Genomic DNA, 26,050 nt, shown 5'->3' with positions numbered 1-26,050 from the left:
TATAATATATAAACGAACTTAAGTAAAACCATTGTCTGATCAATTTGAACCACAGATAATATGTGAAACCTCAGTTGTCTCAAGCAGTCTCAGGAAACGTAAAAATTCTGACTGTAACTCCATGTCTCAGCTGTGGAATCAAAGCATCACATTAATTTCAACCTAGTGATGACTAGTAGACAAAAAAAAAACCAAGCAAATATATTTTATATGATATGTAGAGATTTTATGAGTTGGTCAAATAAATCTTACCCCAGAAGAATTTTAGCATGAACCTCTTTGTTAGTCCTTGAGATTTCTCTCAAAGAGGTAATTTCTGCATCAAACCAAAATCCTCTTTCTTCTGGAGTCTCAACATTGTAGTTAACCATCACCACATCACCCACTTTCAGTTCACTCCACTTCAGAATGGTTCTTGCTCGGGGTCGAAGATTACTGGTGTCCATTTCTACTATGCCATTCTCTGGGTACCTTGAAAATTAAAAATCAACAACAGTAATGATTATGACTCCTCTAACGGTAAGAAATAAGTCACAGACAATATTTTTCAGAACTATAACAATTTAAATTGGCTTTTGACATATAGGAAACTTAGTATAACCATCTGATCTAATATCCTTTTGAAAGTTTAGTTTTCATCTAAACACAGACCGGGAATTTGACTCATCTCAGATGGAAAAAGTAGCTCCCATGGAGTTTTCTCTCTCAAAAAAAAGTAAGTATTTTTATTAGAATGTAATCAAATTCAAGGTTTTGGCACACACGTGGCTCCAGTTTATTCCCAGTAAAGTCAATATTCTAGTTAAAGTTAAACAGTAAAGACAATTGAAACTAGGTTTTTCAATTTAGCACATTTCTAATATAGTTGTGCTTTCATTTATTTGGTCCATTTCCACTAACCTCAGTAATGACACTTTTAGGATGTCTCTCTGACTCTACAACCACAGCATACCAAACTCATGTAGTGAATATAGTTCAAGTCCACATTCCATGCACCATTTAAAAAAAAAAAAAAAGCCTACCCACAAAATATACTGAGAAACAGAACTAAGACTCTCACGGAGATATGTGAACTAACAAACTGAAAATGTTTCTCCTTTCAGATTACAAAGTAAAAAAAAAAAAGTAAAAAGACAGATGTGGGAATCATTGCTTCTCTTGACAACATACTTACATGTATGTAGTAAGGAATGTAGTATTAAAATAAATTGATAGTTCACTAAATCACAATTAAGAAATTTTGGTTGATTTATTTTTCACTGAAACTTCATGACTTTTTACACAGCATTACCCAAAAAACGCCACGGTTTATAAGAGATTGCTTCCTTCCTCCTGTGTTAGTGTATGCCATCACAGTACATGTACAAAACCAAAGAGTAACGAATAATTTCTCAGGTGCTTCAATTCCTTTTCCAGTTGAAAAAGACTCATTAAGCAGAATTAAGAAAGTGGTATTTGATAGTACTACAACTAAAACTCCAGTGAAAGCAAGCAAGCTATTGAGATTTGATATGTTAACTTCAGTTTAACACCACAACTCCCTTAAATCCTCTGTATAAGGCATATTCAATGATAGTAGGGCCTGTATAGTTTGCACATGTGCTGGAAAAGCAGCACAATATGGACATGATGAAAATATTGCTTGCAGAAAATAGCTGGTCTGTTACAAGCAGTAAAAAGACAGTAGACTAAAATGGTAAAGTACCATTGTAATACTGTGTGTAAGCAAATACAGAATCTTCCATCATTTAACTAATACTAGATGAAGTCAGTACAAATTTAACAGAGAAAATGAAAGTAAATCTACTGCCTATAACAAGTGCTATTAAAAGGTATTGATGAGGACAATATATCTTAAATTACACTTCCATCATACAGTTATTAGCAAGAGCACTCATGCTCTATAGGTAAAACACCTTTAGCAAACAGCACTGTTACATCTTAATAGCAAAATCCTACTCCTACTCCTAAAAGTATAAGCATGCCTCCCTGTAGTGAGCAAGATCATTTCAAACACTTAGGGAAACCACACATTTTAACTTACCACACTGCTACACAGATACTAAAACTTCTGAAAGTCTACTCCTAAACAGTCGATTGGAAGCCCACTAATATATCTGGAGAGATTTCATTTTAAGCAAGTTCATTCTGCTTTGGGTTATGCCTTCTAATAAATCTAACAGGTGGTGGGAGCAGCGAGAAGCAGGTAAGCTAGACTTGACATTCTATCTCCAGGCTTTCCTCTGTCCTCTACCATGCAACTATCTAGAGTGTGCATTAAATTTGTGGGTATTTGTGGTATTTGAGATCAATACAACCAAAATCCCAATTAAAGCAAGCAAGCTAGTAAGATTTGAGTTGTTAACTTTTTGGTTTAACATCACAACCACCTTAAACCCTTTGTATAATCAACTTTTTTGTTTATTTAAAGAAACATGAACCACAACAGTTTAAAAGTTGATGTACCAACACATCAATGGACAAGTAAAAAACCTTATCCTTAACTACTTACAAAAGTTAAATCCAAAGAGTGTTTCTTCCTCAACATTTTCAGATTCTAATTATAAAAATCTGCATGACATATGATACCATGATAGGTGCTTGGGATCGAGTCATGATGCATATCAGTCTCATATGATGTAATCTTTCACAGTTCCCAGGTTTTTTGTACTTGGTTTTGTTTCCAAATTGAATGCATACCAAAACATTAACATCTGCTTTTTTTTTTATTTTTATGTAGTGCACCTTTCCCTTAAAAGAACTATTAAACAACTCTGCTACGAAAAACGAACATTCTCCTATGAATAATCACGAACACTGTAACTGTAATATCCACAAAAAGCATAAGACATTCATCTACAAGTAATAAGACAAAGCAAAAAGCAACTATGGAGATAATGTCTGTTTTATTGAGAACCTAAACGATGACATCGTGTTATAGTACAACAGGCTACTGAAAGCTTAAGAAAGCTATGTTTGAGCTACTAGTTCGTTCCAATCATCTTAAAATAAACCCTTCCTAAAGCTTGGAGAAGACAGTACATAGCACACAGTAAATGAAGAATCCATTTACTTGAACTCTGAAACCAAAATAAGGTTTAAACACCAGGAAACTAAAGATAGATTAAAAATAGACGTAATTTATGTATACAGTGAAATAATTGAGAAGTACATATAAGATCAGTGGGACTGTAAAAGTAACGAATACACATTTTAAAAGTTCTGGTATAATTAAAAAAAAAAAAAAGGTGTGACTTGCAACAGTTAACATTCGTAGCATTTTTTCCATCTGAAAAACCTATTCTCTTGTAGAAACAGAATGTCTTCAGGTTCTGTTTTTCCTGGGAGACCTTTGGACAAATGTATTTACTTAATGATTACAAAATATTTTTATCCCAAATTCAGATTTGTGTCATCTTCCCCACCCTTTTACAACTCAGAACAGAATCTTTCCTCCTGTACTGCTGAGGAACTTCAAAGACTGTCATTGTTAGCAATGACTCCACCTCTGTTCTTATAAGTATCTGATGAAAGAATCCAAAACAAAGAAGACTGCTTATCAGCATGACCAGAACAAAATCACTTACTAGAAGATAGCCCCAATGTCTCCTTTTACAAACAGAAAGAAACTAACTGCTTTCCAAAGAAAAAAAAGGAAGGCAGAGTCTTCACCAAGTGAATTTTTCCTCTTATTAGCTGTTCAGAAACTTAAGCTCAGAAACTTTAGAAGATGACAGCTTACAAAAAAAAGTGGAATTTCCCATGTTAAAATTCACCTTTCTTTTGTATCAGGTTCCAAACATTGTATGTTTTGCTGCTGTGCCTTCACACATACAAATACCTTTTTATGGGTATGGGTGAATACTAGCAGATATTTAACTATTCACATTTGTCCATAACTGATACCCCAGAAGGAACAGCAGAAACAGTATTTGTCACAAGCTTTTTAATTAGGCTCAAAAATCAAAGTCACACTGCGTATGTTAAGCACAGTACCACTATTCCTTATTATACTAAGTAATAGTATAATATATATAACTTCTGCCCTCAAACACATCTAATGTCACAGTTTACCTAAGCATGGGAAGAACCCACACTCACGTTAAGAAAATGCAACTACCTCCACATTTGTTTTACTCAAGTTAGACATGTGATTTGTAAAAATCCTACTTTAACTTAAAACCTAATCTGTTAAACATAGAAAAGTAATATTTAAATATAGAATCACAATGTGGGAAGGCATGGAATCACCAAAGCATAAAGAGAACAATTATGATCTTTACTACCTCAAGAATAAGGTGAAAAATCCACTCCAGCAAGCTACAATAAGGACTACTGTTAGACATTAATGTTTACTGACAGCGTTTTGTTATTTATTGAGTTAGTTTTAAAATCCTAAGTTGACCCTCAAAAGAAAACAGAAACATTTTCATAGCAGTGTTCTAATTAGATTAGAGTAAGTTTGGTACAGTTGATATGAAGACTATATGACACAATTCAACCTTTAAACTTTAAAACAATTGTAGGTATTTTCTTGGTTTTCCATGTTTTTCATAACACTCTGCACCTAATATTAAAAAAGTAGACATCATAAGAGTAAGCATAATCTAACAGTTTCATGAATACCACCCATAAGAAGCCTCATGTTCATCGTGAAATGTGTTTTAATTTCTTCTTATAATATTTCTAACTGTAAACATGAACTCTAGCATAGCAAGGGTATCTTAAGATTTCCCATCTGTGCAGATGAACTCCAGAGAAAAGAATTACGCATGAAGTAAAAATTCCAGTGTTTCTTGGGTATGGTTCTACTCATTTCTAAAATGCTCAAATACTAAAAACCCCATTATCTCTATGTCAGAAGATACATAAGTCTGCTCAATTTACTGAGACTCTGCAACATTATAACATTTTTCTCAGCTGTAACCAGAATAAACAGAAACAGGAACACAAAACTCTCAAAACAGAAGCTTAGACTTCCTGATCCCACATCAGAGGGAAATCTAATTAAAAAGGTAAATCTGACTGAAAATTACATTAGCACCACCACTAATTGCCAATAATTTGCTACTTGAGGAAATAATGTGCATCATTTTGCTGTAGTATTTTGAGAAAGTGAATTACACTGTACAGGAAGAACACCTCAGCCACAATTACAAATGGAGGAGAGAAAAAAAAAAATATCACCAGGATACTAAAGCTGTGTTTTTTCGCTTCTCAAAGAACACTTGTAGGTCTAATAATTTATTACATGAAAAAATAACATCTTTCAAGACAGACTGGAAGGAATAACATATATTAATAAAGAAAAAAAACCCAAAATCGTCACAAGATCCACTGCACACAGGACAAGAAATCTTACCAGTAACTGACTTCCTGAAATTAAGAGCAGTATTGCGCAGCCTACTATCCCAAAATACCTTTAGGCTTGAACTACAATATTTAGACAGCCACACTACAGTGGCACTATTTTTCTAAAGAGGACACGAAAAATGAAGACTCAATGTGACCTAGGTCTCCTACTGTTTCAGCATTTTCTAACAATCTGTATAAGAGAAATGACTAAACAAACTAATCACTGATCTTATAAGTTAGAAAACAAAACTATGCAGCTAGGAGAGGTGCTCCAAGTAGTCAGACAAATGGTAAAAAAAGTTTGTTACTGACAGAAGGTAAAGGAAACATGTTTTCCCTTAGGAAAATATTGTGTAAAGGAATATTCTACTAGACAGACAATAGAACTCTCATATATCTTCTGAGATTCTAAATGAATCAAAGATGCTATAACAAAGTTGTGGTCTGTAGTTCCTAAGATTTCTTCATGTTTCAAGTCACTAATTTGGTATCCTTTGAAAGAAATCAATTCCCAGTTTCCTCACTTAACTGTTGATACTACTGCCAGGAATTTAACTGTATATAGCTTCATGATATGCACTATTTCCTGTGCCTAATGTATCTAAATAAGAGACAAGATGATCAGTGGACTGGAGCATCTTCCTTATGAGGAAAAGCTGTGGGATCTGGGACTGTTCAGCCTGGAGAAGGAGATTGAAGGAGGGAATCTTGCAAGTATTTAAAAGGTGTGTGTCAAGAGGATGGTGTAACACTTTTTTTGTGTAGTATCCAGTGCTAGGACTAGGGGTAATGGGCAAAAGCTGGTACACAAATAATTCTTAAGGAAAAACTTTTTTACTGTGAGGGTGAGGCAGCCCTGACACAGGCTGCCCATGGAGGGTGTGGAGTCTCCTTCCTTGGAGGTCTTCAAGACCTGCCTGGACACGTTCCTGAGTGACCTGACCTAGGAGGACCTGCTTGAGCAGAGGAATTGGACTAGATGAACTTTAGAGGTCCTTCCAACATCTGACATTCTGTTTCTATGTTAGTAAAGAGTATTTGAGATGCAAGGACATGTATCTTGGCACTTCTTAATGGAAGACCAAACACAACTGTTTGCATCACACACTTTTACAGATGCCATTCAAAGCAGCTAAAGAAACAGCGATTCCTTCACTTGTTCTGCTCCCACTGTGCAGAAACCAGGCAAATTCACTGGAGTGGATGAGTCACGCAAAAGTCAATAATATTAATTTACTGAACATTAGTTTTTAGATATACCAGGATGTAAAAGCACTTCACTGTGCAGGCATAAAACCACACAATGCAATGCAACTTAACTATCAGATGTAAATAGTTGGGAAGTTAGATAATGGGAGGAAGCAGTGACCACTTTGTCTGACAACTGCCTATAATGCCCTTTGCTCTCCAAAATCAGTATATTAACTGTGTCATCTGTGTGAATTGAGACACATTCTACTGAATTGCAGACTACGACCTTTATTTGAACATTTCACATAAAAACTATTGTGAAAAACAAACCTGTTACACAAGTCTGATCTTAGAACCATAGAATCATTTTGTCTGGAAATGACCTTTAAGATCATCGAGTCCAGCCTTTGCCCCAGCCCTGTCAAGCACTAGACTATTTCCCTAAGTGCAACATTCACCTGTCTCTTAAACACCTCCAGGGACAGTGACTTCACCATCTCCCTGGGCAGCCCATTCCAATGCCTGACAACCCCTTCAGGAAAGAAATTCCTCCTCATATCCAGCCTGAACCTCCCCTGGCACAACTTGAGGCCATTTCCTCTTGTTCTATTGCTTGTTGCTACGGAAAATAGACCGACCCCCACCTCACTACAATTTCCTTTCAGGTAGTTGTGGAGAGAAAGAAGGGAGAAGAAAGTCTCCCTTGAGCCTTCTTTTCTCCAGGCTAAACAGACCCAGATATCTCAGCTGTGCCTCATATGAAATGTGCTCCAAATCCTTTACTAGCTTGGTAGCCTGCCTTTGTATGCTCTCCAGCACCTGTGTCCTTCTTGTAGAGAGGCGCTCAAAACTGGACACAGTATTTGAGGTGCAGCGCCACCAAAGCCAAGTACATGGGAATGATCACCTCCCTCCTCCTGCTGACAACACTGTTCCTGATACAGGCCAGGATGCCATTGGTCTTCCAGGCCATGTGGGCACACTGTTGGCCCATTTTCAGCTGCTGTCAACCAACTCTGCCAGGTCCCTCTCTGCCTGTCAGCTTTCCAGCCACTCCTCCCCAAGCCTGTAGCGCTGCTGGGGGTTGTTGTGGCCCAAGTGCAGGACCCAGATATTGGCCTTATTGAAACTCATGGTATTGGCCTTGGCCAGCCATCCAGCCTATCTAGATCTTTCTGTAAATCTTACCTAACCTCAAGCAGATCAACATTTCCGCCAAACTTGGTGTCATGTGCAAACTTCATATGGGAGCACTCGAACTTCTCATCCAGATCATTAATAAAGATGTTAAATAGCAGTGGCCCCAGTACTGAGCCCTAGGGGACACTACTCGTGACTGGCCACCAACTGGATTTAACTCCATTGACAATGATGCTGGATCTTCAAACCATTCCTTGAGAAAGGAACAGCAGTTTAAGACTATTACCCTCTTGACAAGCTCTTCAGCTAAGGAGAAATTTGCAGCAAGAAAACAATTGTTTTTCTTGAGCGTGTAGTTCTTGGAACTTCCTGTTTCCTCAAATTACTCTTTGCTCTCCAACTATCAACCTGTGTCTTGCATGTTACTTAGCAAACAGGATGACTAAACCTTTTGACCTCTGTCACACCAGAGGGAAATCCTTTTCTTAATACATGTGTATATATACATGTCTCTACACACAAATACATTTTTGAAGAAAATGCAGAACTGTCCATAAATCCATCATTTTTCAAAGGTCTGTGACAGTCAGGACTACAAATGAAACTCACTTGAAATAGGCAAAACTTTTAGTAAGGATACTGGATACAGCAGGATAGAGTATTTTAGAGTGTTACTCTAAACATAATATTTCAAACAAAATGCTTTACATTTTTTAAATTTATTTTTATTTTATTATCTCCTCCCTTTATAAAAAGGAGGATCAGTAATATCTTTAGGCTTCATTGGGAACTGTTTATCCCCACATCACTTTCAAGGTGAACTTCTCTTATCTGCAACTCTGATTAGTCCTGAATAGATATGTAAGGAAAAAGGTTTAAACAAAAAGAAAAAAGTAATTGTCTTGACATTGAGAACTCTCCCTGTAATTAAAAAATCTTCCCGTACTTTGGGACTTTTCAAAGCTGCTAAAATATGAAATAATAGAGGAAAAAATGTTTTCCATTTGAACAGGATGAGATCTGGGGAATGAACAAACTTTTTTTTAAAAAAAATTAAGTACTTCAAGTAGGATTCCTCCCAGCTTTTTTCCTCCTAAACTCTTTTTTCATCCTGCACTGTTCCTCAAATAAAGTTGCTCAAGTTCTTCCGTATCTCTTTCAGCTGGTATGAGGCACCTACGCCCCTAAGACCCAAACAATTTGAAGCAGAAGCAAATAAGCTTAAAACAGTAAAAGAGACACACAATCTTATAAATGCGTCTCAGGGAGACACAGAAACAAAACTGAAAACACAGGAGTACTGAGTTGACAGGTCAATGCATTTTACTAGTATTAACAGCAAATATTCTGTCTCAAAATGAAAGCTACCACTAACAGACTCATAAAACTGAATTATTTCAGTTTATACTTAGGAACAACAGGTGTCCTGGATCACCGAGATCAGTCCTGTTTTATTACAAGCTACCACATAGACTAATATTTTCCTAAACTCCATTTACAATCTGAAGGTCTGAAATTACTGAGGTATTTTGCAGAATAAATTTTTATTACATTCTACACAGCTTAAGGAAGACTAAACGGCTAAAGAAACCAACATATTGACAGAAGCTTACAGGTATGGTAATGGCATATTCTTACATGCCTTTACCTTCAAAGCAAGCTGTAACCTCCTTGGGTAAGGAATGTCCTTTTGTTAAGTGGTTCTAAGAAGTTTAGTACTTACTGTTTAGTGAATTTACTCTTGAGGACTACAGGTCCTAACTAGTAGTAACATTTGATAAAAGCATATATAGTACATCAACACAAGCTTGCTATTTAGATGCAAAAATGCCAGCAACTTAAAGACAGAACTAGTAGGCACAGACATCTTACTAGATACTGAGGAAAAGCAACAGTCTTAATTCATCACACTGAATGACGACTACTCCCCAGTGATTTTATTTCCTGCAAATGCATAACTCAAACTTATTCTGTAAACACACAGACCTGCACATATTCTCCTTTTCCCATTCCTCTCACCCTCTATTTTTGGTACAGGGAGCAAGCATGAATGCATCACTCACTAGCAGCAACTACATAACTGAGCTCTCCACATGAAATAAAAGTCTGCACACCCAGAGTACAAATGAGAGTGTCATCCAAGAAAATCGACATCCATGATCACACCTGTTTTGCCAGCCTATGCACAAGAAAGTTCATCTGTTCAAGGAGGACTGCACAAAACAGCTGTTGGCTCTACTCAGCTTCTAAACCCCAACAGCGTAAGGGCACCAGAACAGATAGATGACAAACAGGCACACGGAAATGATACCTCAGAGAAACTAGTTGTTCTTAAGCAGTCCTCCTAACCTACACATCTGTCTACAGGCACACTCAGAGTTGCTTCCTACATCCACAGTTTAGACAGAGTAGGTTTCCAATTTATTTCTTCGTTACATAGTAATTACTGTAGGATCACATCCAAGGACAGTACAGTCTCAAAACACGTGTGAAAGCCAGTACTAATATTCTTTAATAATGTTTGAGTTAAAAGTATATCGCAACTTAAACTCTGCCTTAGCAGTCTTGCAACAGATTTTCACATTACCAGCATTCATTGAACTCCTGTCTAATATCACTGTATCCTTTGATCTTTCAGCTAGCAGCAAGAAAATAGACACCATCTGAAGTTAACTGGTCCCAAGTCAGCTGGATGATGCACATTCTATTGAACTTATTAAAACCTGAACAATTTCACAATAATATAGGAAAATGGGTTCTCTTACCAAAATCAGAAGAAGGCTGAATCTTAGTTTAAGTCAAAACCTAGACTAGGTCCCAAAAGAAATCTTGCCATAAGCAAACAGTAAAACTGCAACCCACATGCAAGGTATCACTTTCACTGTAGAAGTGAGAGAAATCATGGAAGTCATCTTGCTGCAGAGCATAAGTAGCAAACTGGTTGAAACAGGTTCTGAAGGTTAAAACCAGGTACAAGTTATCTTCTCCATTAATGATGAGAATCACTTGGAGACTGCACCTTTCTCAGCAAACACAAAAGAAATATTAAGTTCAAGGACAGAAGCCTGGGAAGCCCACCAAAGGATGATGTATTAATATGGAATCAAGGACTAATGTAATAATCCTCAAGACCCATCAGACAAAACAAAAAATTCAACCAAAGAGCTTATCTTTGAAGAGGGACACTAATGATCAATAAGAACTCTTAACATACTTTGAAACTTCAGTCCACATGGTTAAAGTCTTCCTGTTCACCAAAAATTACAAAGTCTATTTTAGTAACACAAAACATTAAGAACTAGGGGAGCAGGGGGAGAAGAAAAAAAACAATACTCAAACAATAAATCTCCTATTACAAATACTCTGCCTCTACTCCTGCCTACACAAATCCAGGAACTTGGTAAAGCTTCCTGAAAACTTGAACAATAGGAATGGCCATTTGGCTACCTAAATTGCCACAATCAGGCTGGCCATGTAAATCACAGTGCATTCCACTTCCCGTTGCTTTTCATACAGGTTCTTTTCAGCAAAGACACCCATGTAAATTTTTGCTGATCATAAAAACATACATCACATATCCTACACAGAACAGACACAGACTTGACCATGACCTCTTGGGCTCAAAAACAAAGAGTCTACTTCCAGATCTGAAAAAGTTTGGAAGGCATCACTCCACAGCTCATTTTAAGCATAAAATAAACAGATAATCTCTTCATGACACACCATGCTGTAGTGGATCTAGGATGATAGTGATTTTCCAGTTCTTGCAGTGCTATGCTTACTGTTAATATCAATATTATGACTACTGCTCACACAGCATCAGGGCTGTCCCTCCAGCATTCCTTCCCCCACCTTCACCAATAGCTGTGGGTGGGCATGATCTTGGGAGGGACTATGGCCAGGACAGCTGACCCAGGCTGACCAAGGAGATATTCCATACCATATGACATCAGCTCAGTAATATAAACTGGGGGAGAGGAGCAGCAAGGGGAGGAAAGGTTCATTTTTGGCCTTCCAAAGCAACCACTACGCGTACTGAAGCCCTGCTTCTCGGGAAGTGGCCGGACATAGCTGCTGATGGGAAGTAGAGAGTAACAGCTTTATCTGCTTTTGTTTCGCTTCCCGCACGCACGGCTTTGCTGCTTCTTTATTAAACTGCTTTTATCTCAACCCACAAGACTATCATCTTATTTTCTACCCTTCCCTGGCTTGCTGAGGAGGTGGGGGATAGAGGAGTGTGGTGGGCACCTGGCATCCAGCCAGGGTCAAACTACTACACATGCAAATATTACTTTAAGGTTTAAATCAGATTTTTCTGTTGACAGATACGAAACCTGACAGCAGCAGCATCAGCCAAACACAATGGACCTAAAAAAAATTACCTACACTTGAGCCATACTTCATCTTTATTTGCATATAGGTAGGTATACTGGTATTTTTCAGGCTGCAGAAACACAATTCTATGATTCCTGTGACCACCATTGAAAGTCTTCTTGTGGAAGGCCTTCATTACAAATAACTTAAATAGGAAAAGGGTAGAAAAAGCAACCTTTGTCAGTACATTACTATGTCTTGCCACTACTTTGGGGGAGACCTAACCATTAAGAAGTTACTAGTATGAGAGAACTGTCTCATTGACATTAACTAGACTACATCCAGTGCTACACAAGCAACTTGCCCTATTTCATATTTGTTAAGAGGAAAGGGCAAACATGTATAACATAACACTGTATGAGACATCCTTATGGTGTCCTATTAAGTTACTGCATTGTCCTGAACCCGACTTAAGAGGTGACCCTTAAGCACGTTATGGTGAAGACTCTTACCTACAGTCATCTCAGTTACCTTTAGGATCTAAGCATGTGTTGGATTTCTCATGAGTCCCTTCAAATAAGGTCTTTCTTCTGTTCAAGACAGATTCATACAATTCCATATTAAAAGACAGTTGCTTGGAGCATATGAAATGAATTTTTGATAGCAGTGTGTGAAACTTGATAGCACACTTTTCACTTCAAAGTCTTTAATTGCTCTTGGTGATAACAACAAACTGAAAAACAGTAAATAGGCCATCAGAAGGGGTGGACAACAACACTGCCTCCAGGTAAAATGCTGCATCCAGAAAATGAATGCAAAAGATTGACTATCAGGCCAAAGATTAGGCACAACTGGACCCCAAGTACATCTGGTACTGACTGAAGGTGAGCATTGATAGAACTGATGCTCTGGTCTATTCATCACTGATGAAGATAGGGCTCTTAAATAAGCACCACAAGCCTTTCAAATCTTTGAGCTTTTCTCAAGATCTGCAACTCCAGTTTAATCTGGAACTGAGAAGTTCTGTTCCTCTGAAAACCACCAGGTTTTCTATAAGCAGATCCATGTCTCTGCAGAAATATGTGGGTTTTAAAACTATAGCAGCAATTTAGTTAAACGCTTGCATACAGCCTCAGGGAGTTGTAGAGAAAGGGAGAGGGAAAATTCAACAACAGGAACACAGTCCTCCTGTTCTCTACAAAGTCAAGGGGAGATACACCTAGTACTTCCCATGTATAGCAGTAAAAGCTGGTATGAGAGCTCTGCCTTGCGATAAGGTAGTTATAATAATTTCTAAGAACTAATCTTGTACCCAGAAAGGTTAATTTCTCTTAATTGTACTCTTTGTGAGAATAACTACTGTATTTCCCTCCTTCACAGTCACTGTAACTACACTATTTAAAACAAGAAGTGGAAAGAAGAAAGGAACAAATGAAAACCCAGCCTCTCAGATGAAGTACACTCGTACAAAACAAAGGATGAGAAGAAAGTGGGTTTTACCAAACCCAGAAACAAAAAACTATGTGTTTAATTTTTTCAAAGGATTTGCGATGTGTAAATCTAGCAGCAGCAACTGCTAAAACCAGCTTCCTCCTCCCTTAAAGAAAGGTCAAATCCTGCCTCATCCTTTAAAAAGAGCTGTTCTAAGGAAAACATTGACCTGAAAGTGACTTGTTGAAAAAGAATTAATGTCATCTACCTTGACATCAGAAAGCTCAGGCAGTGTGGCTTGGATGAATGGACAGTGAGGTGGATCAAGAGCTGGCTGAATGACAGAGCCCAGAGGGTGGTGATCAATGGCACAGAATCAAGTTGGAGGCCTGTGGCCACTGGAGTTCCACAGGGGCTGGTTCTGGGGCCAGTCTTGTTCAACATCTTCATCAACAACCTGGATGAGGGGACAGGGTGTACCCTCAGCAAGTTCCCTGATGACACTAAACTGGGAGGACTGGCTGATTCCCCAGAAGGCTGTGCTGCCATTCAGCGGGATCTCAACTAGCTCGAGAGTTGGGCAGAGAGAAACCTCATGAGGTTCAACAAGGACAAGTGCAGAGTCCTGCATCTGGAGAGGAACAACCCCATGCACCAGTACAGGCTGGGGATTCACCTGCTGGTGAGCAGCTCTGCAGAGAGACTTCGGAATCCTGATTGATAATAAACTAAACATGAGCCAGCAATGTGCCCTCATGGCCAAGAAGGCCAATGGCATCCTGGGATGCATCAAGAAGAGTGTGGCCAGCAGGTCAAGGGAGGTTCTTCTCCCCCTCTACTCTGCCCTGGTGAGGCCTCCTCTGGAGTCCTGTGTCCAGTTCTGGGCTCCTCAGCTCAAGAGGGACAGAGAACTTCTAGAGAGAGTCCAGCACAGGGCCACCAAGATGGGAATCGAGCATCTTTCATATAAGGAAAGGCTGTGGGAACTGGAGCTGTTTAGTCTGGAGAAAAGGAGATTGAGGGGAGATCTTGTTAACATTTACAAATACCTAAAGGGTGGGTGTCAGGAGGTTGGGACATCCCTTTTTTTATAGCAGCTAGGAACAGGACAAGGGGTAATGGAATGAAGCTGGAACACAAAAAGTTCCATTTAAATATAAGAAAAAAATATTTCACTGTGAGGATGAGGGAGCAGTGGCACAGGCTGCCCAGAGGGGTTGTGGAGTCTCCTTCCTTGGAGGTCTTCAAGACAGACCTGGACATGTTCCCAAGCAACCTGATCTAGGTGAACCTGCTTCTGGAGGGGGGTTGGACTAGATGACCTCTAAAGGTCCCATCCAACTCCTACCATTCTATGATTCTATGATTCATGAAGGCCTTCATCTGAGCCAAGAGGTTGATCTGTGTGCTTTGGAAGCAGCAGGGTGACACAAGGCTGCTCTAGGGGACTTCATTGCAAAAACTGGGTCTATGATGATGGAAGATCTAGTTCTGAAATAGGGTTGTGGAGACGTCCATTATCTCTTATGTAAATGTCACCACTAGCAGTACTGGTTCCAGACATCAAGAGGAAAAAGAAAAACCAGAATGATGTTGCTTGAACCTTTCTTTTTTTTTTGGGGGGGGGGGGGCAGGGGGAAGTCAGACTAAGACAATGTGAAGCTCACAATGAAGCCTCAGATCAGAGGGTTGGTTGGAATAGACCAGTTCCATACACTAAAGGTGACCTATTCCTTAGCTGTAACCTCCTTTTCGGTAATGGGTTTTTTCCCCCAACTAGAAGGGCAGAACAGGTAGAGAGTGAGAACTAGGCTTGAAAAGTGAGTATCAGTGATGATTTGATAAACATGGACTTGTGTTCACCCCTGACATATGGTACTTCCACTATAATTTGGATGGTATTAGAGGCATCAGGCTTATGCCATCCATTTCTAAGTCACTTTTATTCCAGATAATTACAAATGTTTTCCCATCTAAGAACAAATCTACTGTAGCCAAGGTGGAGACAGAATTATGCAATTCAAGAGCATCATTTTCTGTAGGTGATAAAAGGGAAGAGCTTCTCCAAAACAACTTTGAAAGGATAGACTAGAGATGCCAAGTACATCTGGCAGGAAAATGCACAGTTCAAATCTAAAGAGTAGAACACCCAGGAACAGGTAACTGTACAGAAAATAGTACTAGCAGTAAAACATGAATCTTGAAAAGCAAGAATGAAGACAGAAATTAGATGAAATAATTTTTGCAGCACAGAACAGCTTTGTGACAAAGCACACCATGACCTCCTATTTATCCACAGCCAGAGTATAGGTGGCAGGATACATGCGTGGTCTACAGACACCAAGGAGGTGAGCAATAACATATGAAAACAAAGTGGTATAAGTGCACACATAGCTACCATATGAATATGTTAGATAACACTAAAACAAAAAAGTAAGACCCTTAAAGATTTTTATCAGTAACATTCACTAAAAAAACAATCCCTGATAAATGTACAAAGTCTCACTTTTCAGAACGTCTTCCAGTAGTTCTTCTTTCCAAATGAAACTACCAATACCTTAGAGTGATCAATAACTGACTTCAGTGACTACCTTGTACTATCATGCTTCTGTGCCTTACCTGATTTATTGGCTAAGAACATAACAATGCTATACATGATATTACAACAAGAATAAAAACCTGTCTCCACCTGCTGAAAGAGAACAGTTAGGTCTGGAAGTACACATAAATAGAGGTCAATTTCCTTCTTTCCTTTGTATGCATATGTCAAACTAAAGTCAGACCTGTTGTGAAACATCTTCTACTTCTGTACTTCTAAATCAAATAATATAGATAGAAAAGGAACATAATTTCACTTCAAAAGTTACAAACATTGTGTCTCAGAATTGTGTGCCCATAGCTAACTTACATATATCCAACTGCAGAAATCTCAGACTGAAATCACACAACAGAGAAGTAACTTCAAGATAAAATATTTTTCGATTTTACTTGTTGACTAATTTATTTTCATGTATTTCTTGCAATGTTCAAGATATTTACATTTATACTTCTACTTTTCTAATTCTCTACTGTTTTAAGTAAAAACTTGCACAGTTGCAGATATAGAACCTAAACTCAACATAAGGAAGTGCATTAAGTTGTACCCACTAAGAATACGAGTAATAAAAACATGCTTTACGCAAGTCAGAGTCACAGTTACATATTGAAGTCAAAAAGCTGCTCTAAAAATGGGGTTTTTTTGCAACACTACATTTAATTACTACTTAAATATTCTTTGCATCTTCTGTCTTAATCTTACATGGCACAAACTACAGTTTTACTAATTTCAGTACCAAAAATTAAAAAGGCTCAACTCATTTATATTTTTATTTGTTCAGAACGTTAACTTGGTGATTTAACAGTTATTATAAAAAAAAAAAAAATCCAGACCACTTTCTCAAGCAAATGTAGTGGTGAAAAATGAGTACATGAGTAAGAAACCGCTCCAAACTCTGAGTTTCCCACCTACACATTGCAGGCTCTGGAATTTGTTTTTACTGCAGAAAAAAACCACACAAAAACACCCCAACCCTGTAACCCACCCTTAAAGCCCTCTCAAGTTCAGAATCCATTTCCTACCTTACAAAGTTTTCTAGAACAAACCTTTCCCATAAGTGCAGACCTGCATTTTGTGCTTAATTGTTCTACTTGGAATAAAATTTATCCAAGTCAAGTAACAAAATTTGGTATCATGAGAGTTCTCCTTCTGCTCCAACAAGAGGAATTGAATATACCAAGGGAAAATTAAAAAAAAAAAACAGTACTTGGAAAAGCCCACAGTAAAAATTCACTTATTGAGTTTCTTTTTCTTATATAAGAAAGATGGATTTTAAGTTTCATAAAGACAAAGAAATTATTACTTGACAAGTACTTGGGCATAAAAAATATTATTACTCCCAAAGGATTCACTATATCCAAGTGAAAAGTGTTAATTTTTTTTAAATTTTGCTTTCTTGGTTGTGATATTGAACTTGTTTTCTTTGACTCCAAGCTTCTTCAAGAAATTCTTGGTTTATACAAACCAAATAACAATATGTGATGTCCTCAAAATAGTATCAGGAGCACTTACTCATCATACTTGATATGATAAATAGCTTCTTCATCAGTGTCCATACAGTCTGAATAAGATGTGGATGGTGTACTGTCCAAATAATTTGCATTTTCTCTAGAATGATCTTGACTTAAGTTTCCGTTAGTCCGTCTGTAAGCGTTACCACTCTTTCCTTGAGTTTTACCGTTCTTATGTCCCTTTGTTGCTCGGGTAACATTTTCTATATGAGCTTCAAACCAGGCTCCAATGCTGACATCACGGGCATCCACCAATTCATTTATCTAAAAGGAAAATTCAATTATGAATTTACACTTCTTTTACATAATTCCAATTAAGCAAAAATAAATAATACAACTTACTATGCTTATTACTTAACTTTGTTATTAGTAAAACAATGCAACTCTAGTAAACACCGAGGATGAGTAAATTCAAATATTTTATTACTCTTCCTTCATTTAAATCTAGAAGGAATACAACCTGTATGTAATTTCTAGAAGTAAGGTTAGATTTATTTCCCTCCCCCCAAACCTGAAAGTTAGCTTAATCTCTTTAGTTATCCTTTCTTCTTGCTTTACCAATTGTTCTTTAAGGCTAAAATAAACACATACAGCGTAAAAATACTGGCCCACAACCAAGGGGTTTCAAGATTTCCCTGAGCCTCCAATTTGAGATAATTCCATCCTTCTAGCCTGCATGTTTTGTTTAACAAGACTTGAGGAGAGAGAGGCAGGAAACAAGTTTAACAAGGCTGCCACAGTCAGGTAAAAATCTTATGACTGCAAGAAACAAAACTATCTCCCAGAATTTCTCCCTTCTGTATTCACAATGCTGGTATTAAACAACCAAACTGCTTTACTATTCTAAATCATTTTTCATTTTCTCAAGTCTTCGGCTAACTAAGCAGATGTTCCTTTAATAATACTGAGAATACTGGTGAAAAAAAAATTAAAGAACACTTTGAAGTACAGTAAGGACAGAAAAAATTATTACAACAGAAGAACTCCACAGCCATACCACAGAAAATATCTGCAATAAACAATCAGATACATATATGTATATATTTGGTTTAAACCATGGCCTTTTTCAGTTACCAACATAGTGGAAAATACTTACTGACCCCAAAGGCTAGCTTACAGAAACTGAACAATCTTACTGTATTTTCCCAAGAGTAAGACAAAAAATATGCTCAATAACTTTTAACAATTCCAGAATACAATCATTTTGGTTGGAAAAGACCTTTAAGATCATCAAGTCCAATCAGTAACCTAATATTGTCAAGCCCAACACTAAACCACGTGCCTCAGCACCTCATCTACACATCTTGTTAAGTATCTCCAGGGATGGGGACTTCACTGCCTCCCTGGGCAGCCTGTGCCAGTGCCTAATCACCCTCTCAGTGAAGTTTTTCCTCATCTACAATCTAAATTTCCCCTGACAAAACTTCAACTCATTTCCTCTTGTGTTATCACTGATTACTGGAAAGAAGACACCAACCCCTACCTCACTACAATTCTTTTAGGTAGTTATAAAGAGTGATCTTGTCTCTCCTCAGCCTCCTCTTCTCCAGACCAAACAACCACAGTTCCCTCAGGAGCTCCTCACAAGACTTGTTCTCCAGAGCCTTCACCAGTTTCATTGCCTGTCTCTGGACACACTCCAGTACCTCAGTGTCATTCTTGTAATGAGGGGCCCAAAATTCAGTGAAGCAGTCCTTAGGTAGTTATCTTCTTTAAGTGCAACTGACAGCAGTTTCAGCTAACAAGTTTATACCAAGAAATCAATACTTCATATTTTACTCTTTTAATTACCTTAAATTACCTTATCTTAAAATTACCTCCCAAACACAACCCTTTATTTTTTCTCCCATGCAAAATACCAACATACACTTTTTTTCTAACAACCTAAAGTATTTGAAGTACAGCTTTTTACCAGGATGATAATTTCAGACAGATAAATCAGGAAAGGATAGCCTAATTTTAAATCTATACATCAATTTTGGATACAAACAGTAGATTCTGGCATTTACAGAAGGAACCCTCATGGAGGCCACTCTGGACAACCCTACATGTTTGAATTTGTTATAGTTCAAAGTGCTTTTTTAGTTTTCCCTCTCAAGAGCACAACTGAGGGAGACACACACTACTACAGATTCCTCCATCTGCTGCTACTTGTGACCAGTTGTTAAAGTGCCAGAGAACCCTGTTAGCCAAGACAAAAATCACAATCAGATGCAGAATAAAAAAAAAAAACAAACACAAACCAGTGAAAACCCCCTTAATCATTCCTCTCCAATGCATCCTTCCATAATGTGGCATGCACTTACACAACAGACTTCTCAAACTTGCAAAGACTAAGGGCAAATAATTAAATCATTTTACTCCAGACCACTGATAAACATCAGACCGCTATGCTAAGCTAGCTAGCAGTGTGTGGTTGATGAACCAGGTTTTTAGTAGCTCTTTGTGAACAGTATCAAACAAACACAGCTTTCAATTACAGATTCAGTAATTCCAAGCTAGTTCAAGTTCTCAGCTAAAGCGTTTTTACTACAGGCAGATATTTGGATGAAAAGTTAAAAGACTGTGTGAGAATCAGATGGGGAAATGTGCACGCCTCTGAATAAGCTTTGTTTTTTCCAATACCATTCTTGCACATCTGAACAATGTTACTGTAACTCCTCTCTTGTAACTTGTCTTGTATTCCTTCTTTGGCATTAGAGATCCTTTTGGCCATGGGTACCCTACATAGCCAAAACAGTGTCCTTCACATATGCCAAGTCTATCTTGGGATTGAGTCTCAGTTCATAAACCAGACATTGCTAATAATTCTCAGTCTTTGTAACAATGATCAGGAGTTGAGTATAACTCCACCCGCTACCAGTCCTTCAGAGCCATGTAAATATCCAATGTCAGGTACAACTGGAACACAAAACAATTGAAAGCATTCTGATTTATATAATACACAGCAACCACAAAGAGGAATTATTTTTAAAATCACTATTTCAAATATCTAACAATAATGTCTTTATTACCAGCTATGATTTCCAGTATCAACCACATTACTACTTCTCTTTTTAAATTACAGGTTCCACAATGGCTACTTCTTCTTTTGGTAGTTGAAATCAGAAAGAGAAAGGAAGGCAGTAAGGCTGACACTATTCATAATGTCGAGCAAGTAACAGGTATCTTATTGAGTCTAGCTCTGGCTGAAGATCTAGCAAGGCACACCACTTTACACAGAAAGAAGAAACAGTAGTGAACTATTCCTTCATATAACTAGAAAATTCATAGAATCGTAGAATCATAGAGGCTGGAAGGGATCTTTAGCAATCACCTAGTCCAATTCCCCTGCAGAAGCAGGTTCACCTGGATCAAGTGCCACAGGAAGACGTCCAGGCGGGTCTTGAAGACCTCCAAGGAAAGACACTCCACAGCCCCTCTGGGCAGCCTGTGCCAGGGCTCCCTCATCCTCACAGTGAAATAGTTTTTTCTAATGTTTAAGTGGAATTTTTTGTGTTCCAGCTTCACCCCATTACCCCTTATCCTGTTGCTAGCTGCTACAGAAAAAAGGGATATCCCAACCTCCTGACACCCATCCTTTAGGTATTTGTAAATGTTAACAAGATCTCCCCTCAATCTCCTCTTCTCCAGACTAAACAGCTCCAGTTCTCGCAGTCTGTCCTCGTACGAAAGACGTTCCAGTCTCCTGATCATCTTGGTGGCCCTGTGCTGGACTCTCTCCAGCACTTCTGTCCCTCTTGAGCTGAGGAGCCCAGAACTGGACACAGGACTCCAGACGAGGCTTCACCAGGGCAGAACAGAGGGAGAGAAGAACCTCCCTTGACCTGCTGGCCACACTCTTCTTGATGCATCCCAGGATGCCATTGGCCTTCTTGGCCATGAGGGCACATTGCTGGCTCATGTTTAGTTTATTATCAATCAGGACTCACACGTCTCTCAGGACTCCCAGGTCTCTCTCTGCAGACCTGCTCTTATTGTTTGACACACAAACAATACAAAATAATTAAATACATCCACATATTTAGCCATCTAGCATAGCTTATTTTATGGTCTTTATTTTACAACTTTACTACTTTCGAAGTACATTATTTGCTAAAAATATTCTTAAAAGCTTCCCGATTCAGAAAGTAGAAATGCTCTATCCATTCCTAATATAATCTACAAATAGCAAAGAATGCAATGACTGTATTCTTAATATTCTCTATAAATATTAAAAACACATGGTTGGATGAAAGAGAGAACAATTAACAAGTAATGAAGGAGAATGCGTTATGTCCCTAGTATTAAAGATCCTAAATATTCCAGCTAGTTCAACAGAACAGGTTTCCTTGAGTGTATTTGCCAGTACCACCACTCCCTATTCTATTTTCTGTGAACAAAACAGGTAAGAGACTACCTGATATAATGTTTAGCCTTTTTAAGAATATACACTATACCACTTCTTTACTTTGATCACTGGTCTTCTACAGCCTCCTATCTACCCACTGTTCTCCCCATCCTCTCTCACATTACTGTTTAAAGTCATTAACTGTAAAGCATCAGAAGTGAAGAACTGGGGTTTTTATTCTCACTGCAGTAAGTGGAGATAAAAGGAAAAAATAGAAAGTCTAGAAGTCTATGGCTCCATATTCAAGCTACTGATTCTTTGACTCCTTGACTCATAAAAGAACAAATTAAACACTGCACAGAATGGTACAGGAACATAGAATATATCACCACTCATCCTTAATACATATGGAACTAAGACAGCTTCCCATGAGGACAACAGGTTTAAATAACAACACTAACTGAAATGAACTTGTATACGTACAGTAGTCTCAACCTTTTCCTTTGCTGTAATTTTAAGACTTTTTCTGGCAAAAGAATAACTGTTATTGAGATTTCCTACAAGAAACATCCAAAGAAGAGGTGAAGTGTTGGATACATACACACATCCTACTAATTATCCAGTGAGCTAGCCACCTGGAAGCTGCTCATTTTCTGTTTAAACTACATTTCTGGTACTCTGATGTAATCCTACATGACAGTATTAAAAAATTCAATGAGCTACAAAACTAACAGTGAATATGACATGTGATTCCTAAAAAAACCTGCAATAAAACAGCAATCACATACAATTTAAGAAAATATTTCCACACTTCATCTAGTTCTAATGCAGCAGCCAAATATTAGCATTAAACCAAATATCTGGCAAGCTTGAAAAAAAATAAGAGAAAAGCTATACTTTTCCACAGATTTTTATTAGTTTCTTCTGTTCAAATAGGTACCTTTGTTTCACATGGACTCTAAATTTTGAAGAACTCAACATGCCAGAGTTTATGAACTCTCTTGAAATCTGCAACACCAGTGAGCCTGACACAGAGACACTTTCATGACTCTGCAAGAGTCAGTTTAAATTAAGTCAATTTGACTTACATCTTAAACTGGGGAGTTGTCAAATCCAACAAATCAATGAGGGTACAAACTTCTATGCAACAAAATATGTTTTAAACAATAAAATTAAACCCAAAAGTGTGAGGAAAGTTTCCAGCTTTCAGAGTTTGTACATACCTTGTACAATCCAATGCCAGGATCAATGAGAAATGAACAAGATGATGTAGATGGTTGACTGGGTGATGCAGTATTTGTTTTTTTCACTTTGTTCTTGCAGTTGGAAATGGCACAGGGATTGACTTCTCCATCCTGATCTGTCACAGAAGCGGCGGTAGGAGTTTCAGATTCAGAACGTATCAAAAGCTGAACTATGTCATTTAGTCCAACATTGTAGTCAAATAAAGTGTGTCCATCTTCTAGCTGTCAAAAAGAAAGGTATACTTGTAACATTCCGCCTTAAGGTACATCAGTAGTTTTCAAATCTTTCTTATAGGCAGTAATGTACAGATCAGAAAAGGCAAGCCCTCTGTTTCAGGTAACTAATTAAAAACCTGTGTCTTGAGTACATGAAAAAACAAGTTACCATCAAGTTACTTGTAGTCATGATTTCATTTTGTGAAAATCATCACTTGAAGACTTAAAATTAGAATTAGACAGCTTTAGACCTTCTATCTTGTAATTATGCAACAGCATCAAATAACGTAAGATCTATAATGACAGTATGCAATAACTGAAAACACGTGAGTACTTTTGAATTAACAATTATTGTGTTGTGTACATTTCAGCTACATAATTTCACTATTCAGTCTCTCCATCCTTTCTAGAAAGCAAGACAGTTATGTGGTACTTCCCTAAAACTATCTCCCAAGTAAAACCTCTAGATATAAAAAACTTCATACATGCCTAATTCCACTGACTTCTCAAAACTGTAAGATCTGAAAGTATTGTCCAAAAGCAACTACAATTAGCAGAAAGCAACACCAAAAATACATACTGGGCCTTCAAGTTTATGAAAGGAAATCTCCTAAACTGAGCGCCTTCAAAAATATTTTTATTCCCAATTTAGCTAAGTTACTTATTTCCCAGACCACTGCCCCAGGATCAAATCAAGATTATCAACTGAAAGTCTTTCAACTGGGTTGGTTTAAAAGGTGTAATCACTGAAGAACATGAACTGTGCAAGCATTTTCTCAAGTAACTTTGTACAACAGATCTCACTGTATTCCAGATGCAATCAGATCCTGTAGAATGCTGTAAGATAAACAGAAGTGTACTTCTCAGTCATATGTAGCACACAGATACTAAACATTAGTTTAGGCCCCACTCTGCACAGCTTTAAAAAAACAGTAATAATCTTTATTTTACCTGATGATCTCACCTACCTACAATTAAGCTAAGATGCTCAAACCAAAAAATGACAAGTTGTATGCTAGGAGAGAAGAAAAATAGGGATTTGTAACCATTGGCTGTTTTGCTCAGCTAAACATTCTAAATGGCTTACAGTATTTCTGAGGTGGAGATTTAATTTACCTAAAAGTATAAACACATTGCTCTGGGACATCAAAATTATAATTTTATTAGTTACATTCTACTTGACATTGCAGTGGGAGAAAACTGCATGACTAAAATACTCCCACTTGTTTCCAAAATACTTCTGCCACAACAACAAAAAAATTATGCTATGTTTTCCCAGGTGCTATTTTCAACAGAACCTTTCCTATCAGATCTGTTTTACGAGCTTATGGGCAGTACCAACACCATAAGAAAAGAGGAGCAGAAAAGCCAGAATTAAAAAGAGAAGCAGGAAGGAATTCTCCAGTTTCTCATTAATACAGCTGTCCACAACATTCAAATGACCTCAGGACAGACAAAAATAGAACACACATTTCTTTTTTAATCCCCTCTACTTTTTCAAAATAACTCTAAAGGGCACAGGACAGTTACGAACATCACCTGAAACTCAATAAATTTATCAGTTATTCTCTGAACTTAAGATCTATGTAAAAAATCCAAATTACTCTCCATAGCGCTGATAACTACTGTACCCACAGCTGGGACATGTAAACAGGAGTACTCATAGTTTGTTTCAATGTAATTGAAGCTGAACTAGCTGTTTGGTCAACAGCTATGAGAATGACCCTTGTTAAGTTGCTTGTTTTCAAAACAGTACAACACGCAGCAAACAAAACTGCACTGAAGATTCTGAAGCTGTTCAAAACATACAAAAGTCTTAAAATGGAAGTATCCAGCAACTGTTATGCTACAGGTCACTATCAATACTGCCTGGAACTTTTAGGCTAAGAACTTTAGGCTAAGGCTTCATACCAAGCAGCAAGCTACTTAAAACTTTAAATAACCTTTCCCATCACACCATTTTACACATTCCTATGATTTTGACATCTCTTTAACAAAAGGGACAGAAGTGTTCTTGTATCCCTATGCCAATCTAGATCTAGGTTCCATTTGTGCTGTTAAGATGATTAAAGAAGTTTTAAACCAGCTATTCTTAAATTCAAAATACAAATAAACCCAAAATAAAGACAAATAATTATATTGCAGTGATACGCTTGAAAGGAGGTAGAGGAAGATCCGCATTTCTGGAGCTGCTGCTCCTTCTGAGCCCTACTCTAGACTCACTTTGAAGATTCAATCTCTCAAAAAGTATTTTTTTGTTGTTGCTGCAAATCCTTAGTAAAAATAAGCAGCATATCAGAAAAATAAATTATTTCTGAAATAATAAATTAACAGGATGTTACTAAAGACAACGTAACTTGACACATTTGTCTGTTCCAATTGGACCAGACAAGCTGTAGCAGAAATTTCAAGTGCACCATTTCTAAAATTCAATGTTATGAGGAAATCTTCTGAAAGGTTATGCAGTAGAGATTAAAAAAAATAATAATTAAAAAATCAGTAGACTGAACATATGTAGGCAACACACAGGTGAAAATAAAGAAATAGTCATTGTTCACTTTCTTAATATGCAATCTGCAAGACGCAGCCTGATCAAAAAAACCAAAAAGATGTATTTCACTTTAAAGCTTAAAACAATTAGTTTTACGGTAATCAGTATTAATGCTCAATAAAAACCATCTTTTTTCTATTCTTTGCCATCTATTCATCACTTATGATTAAG

The 26,050-nt window shown here is 37.5% G+C and overlaps 1 protein-coding gene across 4 annotated transcripts in view; it reads right to left on the bottom strand.

Moving 5' to 3' along the window:
* The window catches only part of UHRF2 (ubiquitin like with PHD and ring finger domains 2), a 92,897-nt gene that overhangs the window by 55,105 nt on the left and 11,742 nt on the right, over nucleotides 1–26,050 (bottom strand). For 3 of the 4 annotated variants that reach the window (XM_062017166.1, XM_062017167.1, XM_062017169.1), the window contains exons 2-4: nucleotides 23,092–23,334; nucleotides 17,540–17,802; nucleotides 253–471 (exon numbers count right to left, since the gene is read on the bottom strand). In XM_062017166.1, coding sequence (XP_061873150.1) covers nucleotides 253–471; nucleotides 17,540–17,802; nucleotides 23,092–23,334 — 725 coding nt within the window. The remainder of the gene's footprint in view (nucleotides 1–252; nucleotides 472–17,539; nucleotides 17,803–23,091; nucleotides 23,335–26,050) is intronic. The other variant, XM_062017168.1, reaches the window with a different exon arrangement.

This window comes from Colius striatus, chromosome Z, assembly GCF_028858725.1.
Source record: "Colius striatus isolate bColStr4 chromosome Z, bColStr4.1.hap1, whole genome shotgun sequence".
In the NCBI taxonomy this organism is placed as follows: Eukaryota; Metazoa; Chordata; class Aves; order Coliiformes; family Coliidae; genus Colius; species Colius striatus.
This window is presented reverse-complemented; position numbering and strand designations above follow the sequence as displayed.